The 16,698-nt window shown below is 38.5% G+C and overlaps 1 protein-coding gene across 2 annotated transcripts in view; it reads left to right on the plus strand.

Moving 5' to 3' along the window:
- LOC150109333 (cellular tumor antigen p53-like) overlaps positions 1-16,698 on the plus strand; it is a 79,546-nt gene that overhangs the window by 39,152 nt on the left and 23,696 nt on the right. For both annotated transcript variants that reach the window (XM_090412630.1, XM_090412639.1), the window contains exons 5-7: positions 6,684-6,794; positions 13,215-13,320; positions 13,559-13,689. In XM_090412630.1, the coding sequence (XP_090268756.1) occupies positions 6,684-6,794; positions 13,215-13,320; positions 13,559-13,689 (348 nt within the window). The remainder of the gene's footprint in view (positions 1-6,683; positions 6,795-13,214; positions 13,321-13,558; positions 13,690-16,698) is intronic.

The following is a 16,698-nucleotide window of genomic DNA, read 5'->3' on the forward strand; positions in this document are numbered from 1 at the left end:
CTATGGCTACTCCTTCTTTTCCTTGATTGTCATTGCCTGAATATAACATTTTGTATTTATTGCTCAGAAAGATCTCACCAGTTTTGATTTTTTTTGTTTCAGTCACCCCTATTATGTCGATCTGGTACTTATCTAATTCCTCAGCTAGCTCCATTTCTTTGCCATTCAGGCTTCTTACGTTGATAGTACCGATCTTTAACTCTGGTGATGTTGAGTTGGGGTTTGTTTTCAGATTTGTTCCAGTAGCTGACTTTTCGCTGTTCGCCCTGGTTCCCTGGCGAAAACAACTGGGGCCTTGTTTAACCGGGCGCGCCCCAGCCGGCATGAAATTTTGTCATGTTGTACCATCATTTTTTATCTTGGTTTAACCAATAAGAATACAATTTGGTCGGCTAAATCGTCGTTCATTCAGTATCAAAGTAGATACCCAACAGGGTGCACCACGAGAAGGTGAGGATTGGACATTATGTCAGAAGCCCTGGTCGGTTCTCCGCATTCCTTTAAAGGCTATGTGGAGGTCTCCTCTCAGTTATACAGCTTTGTCCCTTAAGCACCCCGATATATAAACCCATGGTTTATATATATTATATATAAAGACACCAGAAGAATAGTAAACATTTAGATTCAGATGGTATCTCTAATAGTACTCAAATGTTTTGATCTTGACTAACACCTATCCTATATCTACTTTGCAATTTTTAATACTCATCTATTGCTTAATGCATGGAAGCACATATCTGCCAGCCTGGTTGGCCGAGTGGTTAGTGTTCCTGCTCTTCAATCAACAGGTTTCTGGTTTGAATCTCACTGTGGGCATGGATGTTTGTAATTGTCTTTAGGTGGGAGATGAATTTTATCACCTGGTGTGATACCACCTCCCCACTTATTGGAGACTTGAAGTGGCTTGAAAAAGCATAATGTTTGATCTCTAGACCAAACCTGGTCTAGACACTACACTACAAAAAATTGATAAAAATGGCAAAAAAAAATTAGACCATCCACAGTACAAAATGTACTATAAATAACCTATAATAATTCCTACCCATGAAAGATTTATAATAACCTTTCATGGGTGAGAACCACACACATAAAAAAAAAAAATAAATAAAACAAAATATCCAACTTGCTCCAAAATAAAGAAATAAAAGCCTGCTGTCAAACTACCATCTTATTGCCATCACCTCAGTCTTCTTCAAAATATTGGAAAGTCATCAACAGTCAACTTTTCTACTACCTAGAGGCCACAAGCATGGATCAGTCTAGATGCCTACAAACTTAACCTAAGCTACAAGGAAAAAGTATATCAAGTCCCAATTCCATACATTTCAGGCGTTGCAGAACCGATTTCCAGAATTCTGAAGAGCTATGATTTAGTGGCTAATTTTATGCCTATCAGTTGACTCTTAACTTATTCCCCCCCCCCCCCCTGCTTCAAGAGATAAATACTCTTTGATGTTTCTCCCAGGTGTGTACCAAGTTCCTCGTGACTGTTGTCATCCTACTTCAGACAAACTGGACGCTCAATAGAAAAGAGAATACAAGAACATCAATCAATATTTACCACATGAAATCTGTATTGGCTCAACATGGAATAGACACAGACCACAATATTCTTGGGTCTGAAACTTGCCTACTACATTGCTGTCAATACAAATTTGAATGTTTATTTATGGAGAGTGCTGAAGCCTTTCTTCACTGCTCAAACTTGAATCGGAATGACTGCCTATTGTTATCGAAAATATGGAAATGTCTGATTAGAATAACACATCATTAAGTTTTTTGTTTTTTATAATGTGTTATTAAACCAAGAATTGCATTTTATGAAGTCATAAGGTCTCAAGAAACTAACAAGATGCTGTATTTATCGGATGATCTGTAGAGCATGACATTATAAATTATGCACACACACACACACACACATATATATATATATATATATATATATATATTTGTTCTTTGCAGTTATGATTAACTTTATCTTCACTTATATAACACGACGTTACTGGAAATATAACATCACATGACTCATTTTATTTCAAATAAATCACTCTACCTTACATTTGCATTCTACCTTTTATCAACTGTTCTAGTTTCAGACCAAAATATATGGCCTTGTGATCAAATAAGTATTACCTTTCCCTTGTGTTTTTGTGTAAATAATTTATATAACTTGACATTTCCAGAGCATTTAATCAGGTCTGGCACTGTGACTTACTTAGGAAATTTCTATCCTTTGGTTTACCTGTAATCTTCTGCAATTGGGTAGCAAGCTTTTTCTCTTTGTTCACTTCTTATCATTGTGAATGGCTTCTTTCTCTCTCTCTCTCTCTCTCTCTCTCTTTCTCTCTTTGAGTTCACCAGTGCTGGAGTGCTCTTAGGATTCTGTTTTATTACCTATCCTCTTTTTCCTATATGTACAGGGTGTTCGGGATAAATTTGACATATTTATAATTAATTATATTTTTCCGTAAGTTACATGTATTAACACACACTTCTCTTCATTTAAAAGGGTTGGACCCTTTTTCATTCATATACAAGATGTCAGAAAGGATGGATAGCTGGAACCCACCTGAATCATGGAAGAGAATAACTTGTATCATGATGATTCGTGCCGGCCATCAAAATAAGGATATTTCGACTGCTGCCCAATGCTCCCTGAATACAGTAAAAACAATCAGGCATGAACTAGAGACTTGCAATGGTGACTACGAGGATGTAGCAAGAAGAAAGATCCCTAGCAGACGATCTGATTGCGTTCGTACAGCAGAATTCCTCGCAAATCTGCAGGAACAGGTGTTGAAGATCCCTGGCATTGGAATTCGGGCTTTGTCACGTGAAATGAATGTTGCAGCCTCTACTATGAAGCTTGCACTCAATGAAGACCTCCGCTACTACTCATACAAGCGCTGCAAAGGTCAGCTGCTTACAGAAAAGGCCCGTGAAAAACGTTTGATAAACGCGAAGAAACTTCTAAGCAAAGTGAAACATCCTGCGGAACCACAAACAATCTGGTTCTTTTCCGATGAGAAAAACTTTTGCCAGGATCAAAAACACAACACGCAGAATAACAGATGGCTTGCATACAGTACAAAGGACATTCCTCGTGTAATGCAGACTAAATTTCCCCAAACTGTGATGGTTTTCGGATGTGTATCCTCTGAAGGCAATGTGATGCCTCCGCATTTTTTCCAAGAGGGCCTCAGGTTGACTTCAGATGGCTACGTGGAGTTGCTAAACACTGTAGTCAAGCCCTGGATAACAAGGGTAGCCAATGGTAGGCCGTATGTATGGCAGCAGGATTCGGCCCCTTGCCACACCTCTGGGAAAAGTCAAAAATGGTTGTCTGAAAATTTCTACGACTTCACCAGTCCAAATGTTTGGCCTCCAAACTCCCCAGACCTTAACCCCATGGATTATTTTGTATGGGGCGCAGTTGAAAAAGACACCAATCGCACTTCCAGTAATACAAAAGCCCAGTTAATGGATAAAATTAAAACAGTTTTTGCGGCCCTTCCCAGGGAGACTGTAGCATCAGCTTGTTCGAGGTTCCGAAGCAGAATTGAAGCTGTGATCGATGCTAATGGTGGTTATTTTGAGTAAATCTTGTTGATAGTATTGTAATTAACTCTGCCTGTAATGTTTTTTTGTCAATTCATTAAATTTAATAGATACAAAGAAGATTTTCTTTTTCCTTACAAAACTGTCAAATTTATCCCGAACACCCTGTAAATGAACTATTCTCAGTCACCACTAATTCTATTCACAGCTTTGCTGATAATAGTACACTCCTTTCATTCTATTAATTTAACAAACTATGCAGTGCTCAGACAAACCAAGCTTCATGATTATCTGAAACTAGTGCCTTGAACACTGATCTTCATACCATCCTGGTTATCTTCAGTACCACCAAAATGCAGTCTCTGTTTCCTCTCACAAAAGGGATCTCAGCTCACCTACCTTTACCCTCCACAATTCATAACTAGATCAGATCTCTCTCCTTGGACTGATATTTACCTCTAGCCTCTCTTGGCATAAACATATTGCACCATTAGTTTCCTCAGCCTCAAAAAAGTACTAGGCATTCTTTTATGCCACACTACTTTTCACCCAACCAGCTACTAACTCCGTACAAGTTCCAGATCTGCTTATTCTTAGAATAATGTTCACATGGTTGGAGTGGTACACCTAAAATCTTAAAAATCTTTGTTGCTCTTCAGAGGAGAGTGATTTAGCTGATGGATGACCCTTCCCACAATAACTCACTTCTTTTATCTTACCAATACACTGCTTTGCTCTTGTCTTTTCTACAGGTACTTTTGTGGACACTGCTCCACTAAATTAACAACATCACTTCTTCGCTTTCTATTGAGCCATTGTAGTGGTACTGGAAAGTAATGTTAGGCACCTGTATCTTAAATAACATGGTACTGATGTGACTGCCATAAGTTCTTCTACTTCTTATGTATGGGACTGATATTAAAAAAAAATTGAAATCAGTATGTACATGCATACGGAAAATATTCATGCCCAATACGTGAACATACAGAGTCTGTATGTAGAAATAGGAGAAAAGGAAATGTGATTGAAACATATTACTGTTTAACTTGTATATTAATGATATAGGTGAAGATTTGGATGGAGATATTCAGTTGTTTGCAGATGATGCAAAGTTGGGATGAACCATGAAGTGTAGTGAAGATGTTGTGGCCTTACAGGAAGACTTGAATAGATTGAGTGATTGGGCACGGAAATGGGGATGTGAATTCAATGTTGCAAAATGTAAGGTTTTAAAATTTGGAAAACAAAGATGGGATGCAGAATTTATGCTTGGTGAGAATATATTGTTGGAAGTAGAGGAAATAAGAGATCTGGAGGTGATAGTGGATAAGGATCTAAAATTTAGGGGACACATTGCCAAAATTGTGAAGACAACACAAAAGCTTCTGGGAATGATGCGGAGGACATTGACGTGTAGAAGTAGGGAGATTCTTGTTCCATTGTATAAGGCTTTGATTAGGCCACACATGGACTATTGTGCCCAGATATGTTCACCGGGTTTTCAGAAGGATGAAGTGATGTTGGAAAGGGTCCAAAGGAGACTAAGATAGTTTTCTGACCTCTGGAATGTCGAGAATGAGGAAAGATTGGATGTAATTTGCAGAGTCTGGTGGACAGGAGGAAGAGGGGAGATATGATAGAGACCTACAAGTTGGTAAAGGGTTGTTATAGGATCAATGCTGGAGACATTTTACAGAGAATAGTGGGAGATCAGGAGAGAACCAGAGGTCATCCCTGGAAACTATATAAAGAAGGTGTGAGTAGGGGAGTGAGAGGCAGGTTTTTTTCGTGCAGAGTTGTGAAGGATTGGAATGCCTTGCCTGAGAACGTGGTGTCTGCAAAGAGTTTGAATGTGTTTAAAACATGGTATGATGAGCTGCGTGTGTGATAAAAGGACCTCACAGATGAGTCTTTGACTCCATGAGGTCTTGGGGTGGTAATAATAATAATAATAATATAAGTTATATGAAATATTACTGGATTAAATATATTTTTAGTTGATGGGGTTAGACAGGAGCAGAACAAGTGGCCATTCCTGGAAGATGCACAAATAAAGATGATTCAAAGGAGTGACGAACAGGTTTATTTGCAGGAAGAGTGTTTAGTAGATGGAATGTGTTGCGCAAAAGGTGCAACATATATGGTGAGTGCAGAAACAGTAAACATGTTTAAGGCACAGTTTGATGACCTGTGTTTGTACACTAGGACCTCCAATGATGAGTCTTTTGACTCTGTGATAGCCTGATAATTTTTTTTCTATTATCAACAAACAGGAAAAATCAAGTAAATCATAAATTCCAAAGTGTGAAGCATTGTAGATTTGGAATTTAAATTCAACAAATCAATTACCATCCTATATGACCATTGATTTGTGTCCTTGAACCACAACAGAAACAAAAGTAACACGATCAAGTTATCTAGTTGAACCAAGGAATGAAATAAGTGAAAAAAATGTTTTTGTACATTTTTCAAGATTATCATGCCCTGACTCAATCTTTTTTATACCACTTTTATTTTTACCTTCCCCAAAGTCTAAGGGAAGCCATCTTTATTCAGGTTATATTTTAAATATTGAAAGTCAGTGTCCTTCTCAGTATTGCAGCAATACTCTGGGTTGCCTTCATCACCTTTGCAATATGTTCCCTGAATTTCAGTTTTCTATTAATCATCACCTCCAGATCTCGTCTCGCCTACTTCTTCCAGTACAGCTCCTCTAATCAAGTATGCAGCCTCTCATCGACGTATCCCAAACTTCAAGACTTTACATTTGGCTGCATTAAACTAATTGATCTAACATCTATTGAATTTTAGTGTAAGAATATTTAAAAAATAACCAGACTTTGGGGAAGGTAAAAATAAAAGTGGTATAAAAAAGATTGAATTAAGGCATGATAATCTTGAAAAATATACAAAAACATTTTTTTTTCAGTTATTTCATTCCTTGGTTCAACTAGATAACTTGATCATGTTACTTTTGTTTCTGTTGTGGTTTATAATTATCATTAACATTAAAATTTAAATTTTGCACAAAATGATCATATTCATATTCTTTCTTATGATATTGTTTTGTATGACATTTACTTATGTATTCAAGTAAGTAATCATATTATGTGGGAATTTTGCAGGTATTCAAGCACCAGACCATCTTATACACTGTGAGCACATTCAGGCTAATTATGTAGCAGATCAGGCTACAGCCAGGCAAAGTGTTGTAGTTCCTTATGAATCACCCCAAAGTATGTATAAAATTGCTTTGAAACAAAAACTAAAAAAAAAAAAAAAGAAAAAAAAGAAAAGACATAAGAAACAGTGTGATATGTGATATAGAATTATTTAATGAATATGCTATTAAAGTATGAAATACTTTAATAGCATATTCATTAATATTCTTAATACTGTTATTTAACAAATGAATTATCTTGCAAAGACTGGTGAAAAGCGAGTCTTGCTTCACAGCAAGTGCCATATATTTTTGAGTTATTTTTGTGCATTTTATTATTTCTCTTTTATTATAACATTTAGTTTTTTAAAACATCACCCATGAAAATATTTTTGTGGCTAGTACATTTATTTTCTATTTCTAGAGCTCTACTCATAACTAACACTATACAGTCCTGATATTATTTTTGTTATTTACTTCTGTTCCCTCTCCAAGTTAATTTATCCAATTCAAATCCAAATAACCAGATCTGGGCACAATAAATGAGATGTGTCTAATCAGGGCTTTATACAACAATGGAATCAAAACTCTTGCATCTCACCTGGTCAAAGTTCAAGTTCTTGTATTGCAGCAGTCCTCTGAGTAACCTTTGCAATATGTCCTGCAAACTTCAAATTTCTATCAATCAACATCTAAAGGTCTCCTCCACTTCCTCTAGTATAGATCCACCAATACAGTATACAGCCTCCTATTGGTAGATTCCAAATTTCAAACCATTTAAAATTAGTTGCATCCTAATTAATTAGCCCATCTTATTGAAATCTTTCTGAAAGGTTGACATTGGCACTCTAATAATCCTTCCAAGCTTCACATCATCTGCGAATAACTTAGTTATAATATTTTTGACATTAACCTTTGTCTTTATGTGGAAGGACCTCCCACAATGAGTCTTTTGACTCCATGGAGGCCTGAATAATGATAAAGTGTGGATTGCACGGGGAATCAGTATTGAGACCTTTGCTTTTTAATCTTTAAAAGCAAAGGTCCCAATACTGATTCCCGTGCAATCCACACTTTATCATTATTCAGGCCTCCATGGAGTCAAAAGACTCATTGTGGGAAGTCCTTCCTAGGAAACACAAACTCTATCATACCACTCCTTGACCATTCTTGCTCTCACTACTCTATGCAATGCATTCCACGGTTCAGCCACTCTCCTTGCAAAGAAAACACTCCTCACCCTCTTGCAACTTCTAGGGATGGTCACTTGTCACCATTCCTTCCTGCTGTTCTACCAAGCGAAAGAACTCCCCAGTGTCAACTCTGTAACTACCTCTCAACAGTTTAAAAGTCTCAATCATATCACCTCTCCTTCTCCTATCTACCAAACTCCACATTCCCTCAGCCAATCCTCATGACTAACATTGTACAGATCTGAAACCATCTTTGTTATCTGCCTCTGTACCCTTTCCACAGTTAATTTATCCCCTTCAATTTCTGGGTACCAAATTTGAGAACAATAGTCTAAGTCTGATCAAGGTCTTATACAATGGAACAATAACTCTTTTATCTCTACAAGTCAGTGTCCTTCTCAGTATTGCAGCAATACTCTGGGTTGCCTTCATCACCTTTGCAATATGTTCCCTGAATTTCAGTTTTCTATTAATCATCACCTCCAGATCTCTTGTCTCACCTACTTCCTCCAGTACAGCTCCTCTAATCAAAACAAGTATGCAGCCTCCCATCGATGTATCCCAAACTTCAAGACTGAAATCAGGGAACATTAAACCAACTCCCATTCATTCGCCCATCTGTCTAGTTTATTGAAATCCTCTTGCAGGGCTGCTGCATCTGCACTATTACTAATAATCCTTCTCAGCATCTGCAAACAACTGAATATCCCCCTGCAATCCATTGACAATGTCATTGATATAAAGGTTAAACAATACAGGTCCCAGTACTGAGCCCTGTGGGACTGCACTTGTAACCTTCTGCCTCCTTGATACTCCCCTCCCACCATACACAACTCTGATACCTATCAGACAGCCAATCCTTAATCCAGTTGACTAACCCAACATTTAAACCCACGTGCTGCAACTTAAATATCAGTATATCATGTGGCATCCTGTCAAATGCCTTTGCAAAATCCAAACAAATGGCAGTATATGCTTTTCTCTCATCAACTGCTTTTATCGTTTTATTATAAAAGGCAATCATATTGCTAAAGCAAGAGCGCTCCTTAACAAATCAATGTCGACTCGCACAGATAACATTACCCTCATCTGCCCAATGCTGTATGTGGTCCCTCACTAACTTCTCCAAGATCTTTAACAGCTACTGATGAAACACAAACTGGTCTATAGTTAGACACATCCAGTCTGCTACTGCCCTCATGCAATGGCACTATCTTACCTTCCTTCCATTCCTTGGGTACCTTTCCCGTAGCCAGACTTTCATTGAAAAGCCAGGTCAAAGGAGCTATCAGTTCTTTAGCACATTCTCTCAAAACCTCTGGTGAAATACCATCCAGTCCCACAGGGACTGGATGGTATTTCAGCATTTGGTACACACTCTCCTTTTGCACATCTAAACCTTAAACTTGCCCTATCCCTCTAGTATTAAAACTTACTTCTCCAGGATGAAATACTCCAATAAAGTGTTCATTGAACAATTCCACTACGTCCTCTGTATCAGTCAATCCATTCCCATTTTTATTCCACAATATAATTCTTCCACAATCATTTCTCCTCCTACTGGCCACATAGCTAAAAAATTCCCTAGGATTATTATTATTATTATTACTATTACGGGTATCTCCATGGAGTCAGTAGACTCATCGCAGGAGACCCAAACTAGCAAAACAATATTTGTCATATCTCTTCTTTGAATTCATTTACAGACGAAGAGCTCACAACTAAGTCAGGCAATGAATTCCACTCATTCACCACCCTCCAGGCAAATAACCTTGTTCTGACACCCTTGTTAACCACACTCTTCTTTAATTTCCAGGGATGACCTCTTGTTCTTCCATCACTATCACACAGCTGAAACATTTCTCCTGCATCAATCCTATAAAAACCTTTCAGTAATTTAAATGTTTCTATCATATCCCCTCTTCTCTGCCTATCAACCTACCTCTGCATTCCACAAGCTCTCAATCTATCAATGTAGGGAGCATTTTTTACATCACTTACCAACTTAGTCACTCTTCTCTGAACCCTCTCCACAGCCTCCTCATCCCCAAGGAATCCAGGTGATCAGACCTGAGCACAGTAATCCAAATGTGGAAGTATCAACGCTTTATAAAGGGGAATAATAACCTCTTTATCTCTGGATGTCAGTATGTTCCTCAACAACCAAGTAATCCTATGTGCAATCTTGGACACCTTAGCAATGTGTCCTCTGAACTCATTTCCCTATCTACCAACACCCCTAAGTCCCTAGCTTCATCAATCTCTTGGAGTACTGTTCCATCAATGTAGTACACAGCTGGTAATCTTTTAATTCCCAAATGCATGACTTTATACTTTTCCACATTGAACTGACATCCATTACCTTTTGCCCATTTTGCCAACTTATTTAAATCATCCTGTAAACTGTCAACATCAGCTTAATTTTTTATTGTGCTACCCAACTTTGCATCATCAGCAAACAACTGAATATCTCCCTTTAAGCCATTTCCTATATCACTTATGTACAAATTAAACAACAATGGCCCAAGAACCGAGCCCTAAGGCACACCACTGATCACCTGCCTCATCCTGGACTCTGCTCCTCCATACACCACCTTCTGGTATCTCTCCTGAGCCATTCTCCTATCCATATCACCAATTTAGTATCCATTCCCATCTACTCCAGTTTGCATAAGTGTTCCATGGGGTATCCTGTCAAATGCCTTAGCAAAATCCAGAAGTACCACTGTGTAGCCAGTTCCTTTGTCCAACTCAGATGTCATTCTGTTATGAAAAGTTAATAGATTGCTAAGGCAGGATGTACCTTTAACAAAACCATGTTGGCCTCTATAGAGTATCATATCCTGATCCAACCATTCTTGAATTTTGTCTTTAACCAACTTTTCCAATACTTTTACCACTACTCCTGAGATGGTGATTGGTCTGTAATTATCTGCCGCAGTTTTAGAGCCACCCTTATGCAAAGGAACCACTTTGCCTAATTTTCACTCCCTAGGGACCATACCAGAGTTCAAACTTAAATTAAATATCCAAGTAAGAGGGGGGGGGTTGACAGTTCATTTGCACATTCACACAACACCCGACCTGATATTCCATCTAAGCCTACAGCAGTGTTTGCATTTATATTTTGCAATATATTAAATACCTCTGATTTCTTAGCTTTAATTCTCCCATTAGTTAGTGCTACAGGTACAGAGATATCCTCAGTTGGGTGAACTTTTGAAAAGTGATCACTCAGTAACTCGACTATTACATCTCATTTTGTCACCTCAGTACCATCAGCACCCACTTAAGTTATCCTTCTGAAGTCATTCTTCCGTTTACTTGCAACATAGCGGAAGAACTCTTTGGGATTACCCTTGATCTCTTTGGCTAAGGTTTTCTCATAATCTGATTTAGCTTTTCTTACTATGCTGGTAACCTTCCTAGCTTGAGCCTTGTACTGCTCATGGGTGTACTGATCGCCTTTCTCCTTGTCAATTCTCCATAACATTTTCTTTTTTTGCAGGTCAAGCTTGATACTACTGCTCATCCATCTAACTCCTGCCTTGTTTGACTTCCTGACCACGGGGACACAATCTGATATTGCTTTCCTCAGATACCCGCTGACTTTATCCCATGCACTGCTAACATCTTTCCCCTGCAATATGTTCTGCCATGGAATGGCTGTAAGCTCACTCCGAAGCTTGTTATAACTGTCTAACCTGTAGTTCCGTATATACCACTTCTTAACAGAAAAATCCACAGATTTTGCAACACTAAGAACCAAGTTATATTTGGTTCTTAGTGCCAATCTTTTCTCATAATCCACTTTTACCTTCCTTACCATATTAGTCACTCTCTTGGTCTGAGTCTTATATTCTTCATGCATCTGCTCTCTACCTCTCTCCTTATATCTCTTCCATAACCTATTTTTCACCTGCATTTCCTGTTTGATATTGTTTGTCATCCACTTTACACCAAATTGTGCCCTCTTCTTCACTCGCAGAATACAGCTTACTATTGCTAATAAATTCATTCACAATTTTCCAAGCACTAATGATATTGTGGCCTTCCCATTCTTCCCTCCATTGAATTGCCCCAAGTTGATATCTAAGACTATTGTAATCACCTGCTTTATAATTCCACATATGTTCCCTTTTCTTTGATACTCCTGCATGTCTATTCATCTTCTAAGTCAAAACCACATGGTCACTCTCTCTCCAACAGGGGGGGGGGTCGTCTCAGTTATTATCAGCTCTTCTGATGCTATGACCAAATCCAAAACTCTTGAACTGCTTGTTCCCTCTATTACGTGTTGCCTAAGACATTTGTCCCTCAAGAATTCCAAAAATTCCATTCCCTTATTACTACATGCATTTTCCTCTGTTCAGTTTATATTACTGTAGTTAAAATATCCTATAATGATCATTTGATTTGCACTCACCTAAACATTTCCTGCTCATCATTCTCTTTGTTCCCTTGCCTATAGCAACATCCCACTAAATTTCTTGTCTTGCCTATTTCCACCTCACACCATACATTTTCAAAACTATTAGTGTCATTTCCTTTCAAATTCTCCACTCTGAGAGGGCTCAATTCATCATCATGAATAGCACTCCATCATCCTGTTTGTGCAGGATGATGGAGTGCACTCCCTGTCTTAACACCCTCACATGTTCAGAGAAGAACAATCCCTTGATAAACGCAAAAGGGCACAGGTGTCCGTGTCCTTTCATATTCAAATACAGTCCATCTCTTGTATACAACTCAGCTCTCTTCTAAGCATTCACATATTCCAGGCCTCTCTTTTGATGCTTTCTTGCTATCATGCCATTCATTGTTGACTGCTGTCCTCAATTCTGCATTATAACATCTGGCCAATATATGCTCTATCTTCATTCTCCCACTTTTCTGCTGCATGTCTCCTGACATTAACCTCACTTCTCACCACTCGATTCATACTACCTCTCAGATCTTTTATACCAACCATGACTATCACCTTTATTGCCATTTTATTGCCATAGACATACTCTGTTTAAATCCTCTGGGCAAGTGCTCCTCTATCTTTCTATTCTGCACACCACGAATTGTTGCACCTCCATACATCACCCCCAACACACACACCCACACATACACAGATCCATTTTTTTTTTTCATCGCCTGCATCCTTCACTCATATATACTTTTTTGTGTTCATACCATAGTCTCATCACTTTTGTTTAGCTACATTTATACATACACACTGCTTCTCTTTCCAATTTTCTCTGTGTTCTCTCAAAGCACATGCTGATAATATGTTCATTGATATTTATTTTCATTAGGTGGAATGAATTATTCGACATATGTGTACAAGTTCATGTGCTGGGGTAGCTGTGTTGGTGGTCTTAACAGGAGACCCATTAAAGTCATCTTTACTTTAGAAAAAGAGTGAGTTTTATTTTTCTTAACTTATTCTAGTTATGTTAAATCAATCTTTCACAGTAAAATTAAATCCTAAATGTATAGAAGTGCATTATGCAAACTCTCATAGGTTAATATGCATATCCAAGTTCATTACTAATATATTATTTAGAGTAAATACCCTAATCATCTGTGTTTTTTTTTAAAAACTTTAAAAAATATTTTTCTGTGGTAATTTTGCTAATGATTCATTATTCATTTTTAGTGGCTGGTGCCTAGGTAGACGAACAATGGAAGTTAAAATATGTGCCTGTCCGGTCAGAGATCGTAGGTTTGAAGAAAAATCAAAAGAAATATCTTTATCTACACAGACACAACCAGTTATGCTTGAAACAGGTATTTATTTTTTAAATTATTAATTTTAATGAAATAGACTTTATATTATTATTATTAACATCTGACCTCAGTGTCAAAGCTGTATAACTGAGAGGAGATCTCCACATAGCCTTTAAAGGAATGCTGAGAACCGACCAGGGCTTCTGACCTAATGTCCAATCCTCACCTTCTCGTGGTGCACCCTGTTGGGTATCTACCTGGATACTGAACGAATGAGGATGGGCTGGCAATTTGGGATTTATCATCATCAAATTCCTGCCATGTACCCTCAAGGGGGGGTGTACAGGGATTTGGGATTTAGCCGACCAAATTGTATTCTTATTGGTTAAACAAAATAAAAGATGATGGTACAACATGACAAAATTTCATTATGGCTGGGGTGTTACCCAGTTACACAAAGCCCCCGTTGTTTTCTCCAGGGAACCAGGGCAAACAGCGAAAAGTCAGCTACTGGAACAAACCCTAAAACACACCCCAACTCAACATCACCAAAGTTAAAGATCAGTACTATCAACATAAGCAACCTAAACCAATCTCAATATCATTAATATACAAATTGAACAACAATGGTACCAAAACTGACTCCTGCAGCATACCTAGTGACCTTCCTCTTTCAGGATACTGCACTACCATATACAACTTTTTGATACTTGATAGCCAGTCACTGATCCAACTCTGTTTTCCAATCCAATCCATTTCAATTTATTTAACAGCTTGTCATATGGCAGTCTATCAAAAGCTTTTGGAAAATCTAAGTGTGCCATTGTATATGCATCTTCCTTGTCCAAACCTTATTATACTACATAAGTCAGTTAGTAAACTTGATCTCTCTTTAATAAACTCCTGTTGATAACCACAGAGAATACTTCTGTTATCAACTCATTTCTGTATCCTAGTTCTCACCAATCTCTCGAGTACCTTCACCACAGAGTTTAAGGAGTGGTATGATAGACTTTGTGTTTCTCATGGTTGGGGGGGGGACTTCCCCTCAATGAGTCTTGATTATACTGATTATAATAATCAATATAATAATTATTATACTGATTATAATAATAATAATTATTATTATTATAATCAGGCCTCCATGGAGTCAAAAGACTCATCGTGGGAGATCCTTCCTAAGAAACACAAAGTCTATCAAGACTCATTTAGGGGAGGTCCCCCCCCCCCCCCAAGAAACACAAAGTCTATCATAACACTCCTTAAACTCATTGACCGTTCTTGCTCTCACCACTCCATCAGGCAATGCATTCCATGGTTCAACTACCTCCATGCAAAGAAACCACTCCTCACCCTCTTGCAAAGAGTTTCCTTTCGTAACTTCCAGGGGATGGCCTCTTGTCATCACTCCTTCCTGCTATTCAACCAATCGAAAGAACTCTCCCAGTGTCAATCCTGTAACCACCTCTCAACAGTTTAAAAGTCTCATTCATATCACCTCTTCTTCTTCTATCCACCAAACTCTGTAGTCCACATTCCCTCAGCCGATCCTCATAACTAACATGGTACAGTCCTGAAACCATCTTTGTTATCCACCTTTGTACCCTTTCCACGGTTAATTTATCACCTTCAAATTCTGGTGACCAAATCTGAGAATAATAGTCTGTGGTCTGATCAGAGATTTATACAACGGAATGATAACTCTTTTATCTCTGCAGGTCAGTGTCCTTCTCATTATTGCAGCAATCCTCTGTGTTACCTTCACCACCTTTGCAATATGTCATCTAAATTTCAGGTTTCTATCAATCATCAACCCCAGATCTCTTGTCTCCCCTACTTCCTCCAGTATAACTCCTCCCATAAAGTATGCAGCTCCCATCGGTTTCCGAAACCTCAAGACCTTACATTGTGCTGCATTAAACCAATATCCCCCCATTCATTTGCCCATCTGTCTAGCTTATTCAAAATCCTCCTGCAGGGCTACCACATCTGCACTATTATTTATAACCCTTCCCAGCTTAACATCATCTGCAAACAACTGAATATCCCCCTGCAATCCACTGACAATGTCACTGATATAAATGTTAAACAGTATAGGTCCCACTACTGGTCCCTGTGGGACCCCACTTGTAGCCCTCTGCCTCCTTGAAACTGCCCCACCATACACAACGCTCTGATATTCAGACAGCCAATCCTGAATCCAGTTGACCAACCTGACATCCAAACTTAAATATCAGCTTATCATGTGGCACCCTGTCAAATGCTTTAGCTAAGTCTAAGAAAATGGCAGCATATGCCTTTCTCTCATCTAATGCTCTTGTAACTTTATTATAAACGGCTAGAATATTGCTAAAACAAGAGCGCCCCTTCACAAATCCATCTTGACTCTCACGGATAACACCATCCTCATCTGCCCAGGTCCCTCACTACTTTCTCCAAGATCTTAACAACTACTGATGACACACAGACTGGCCTATAATTAGACACTTCCAGTCTGTTACCACCCTTATGCAATGGCACTTATCTTACCTTCCTTCCATTCCATGGGCACCTTTCTCGCAGCCAGGACTTTCAATGAAAAGCCAGGTCAAAGGCACTGTTAGTTCCCTAGCACATTCTCTCAAAACTCGTGGTGAAATACCATCCAGTCCCACAGCTTTAATGACATCCAGAGTACTCAGTATTTGAAACACACTCTCCTCCTATACCCCTAAACCTTGAACCTGCCCTATCCCTTTAGTATTAAAACTGACTCCTCCAGAATGAAATACTCCAATAAAGTGTTCATTGAACAATTCCACTATGTTCTCTGCATCAGTCACCTCTATTCCCATTTTTATCCCGCAATATCATTCTTCCACAGTCATTTCTCCTCCTACTGGCCACATAGCTAAAAAATTCCCTAGGATTCTCTTTGGATCTTAGGACCAATCTTCTCTCATATTCCAGTTTTGCCTTCCTTACCATACTAGTGACTCTTCTGGCCTGTGTCTTATTTTCTTCATACATCTTCTCTTCACCTGTCTCCTTATATCTCTTCAATAGCCTCTTTTTTGCATGCAATTCCTG

This window comes from Typopeltis vanoorti, chromosome 2 (assembly GCF_054136105.1).
Source record: "Typopeltis vanoorti isolate ZY-2024b chromosome 2, IOZ_Tvanoo_1.0, whole genome shotgun sequence".
NCBI lineage: Eukaryota > Metazoa > Arthropoda > Arachnida > Uropygi > Thelyphonidae > Typopeltis > Typopeltis vanoorti.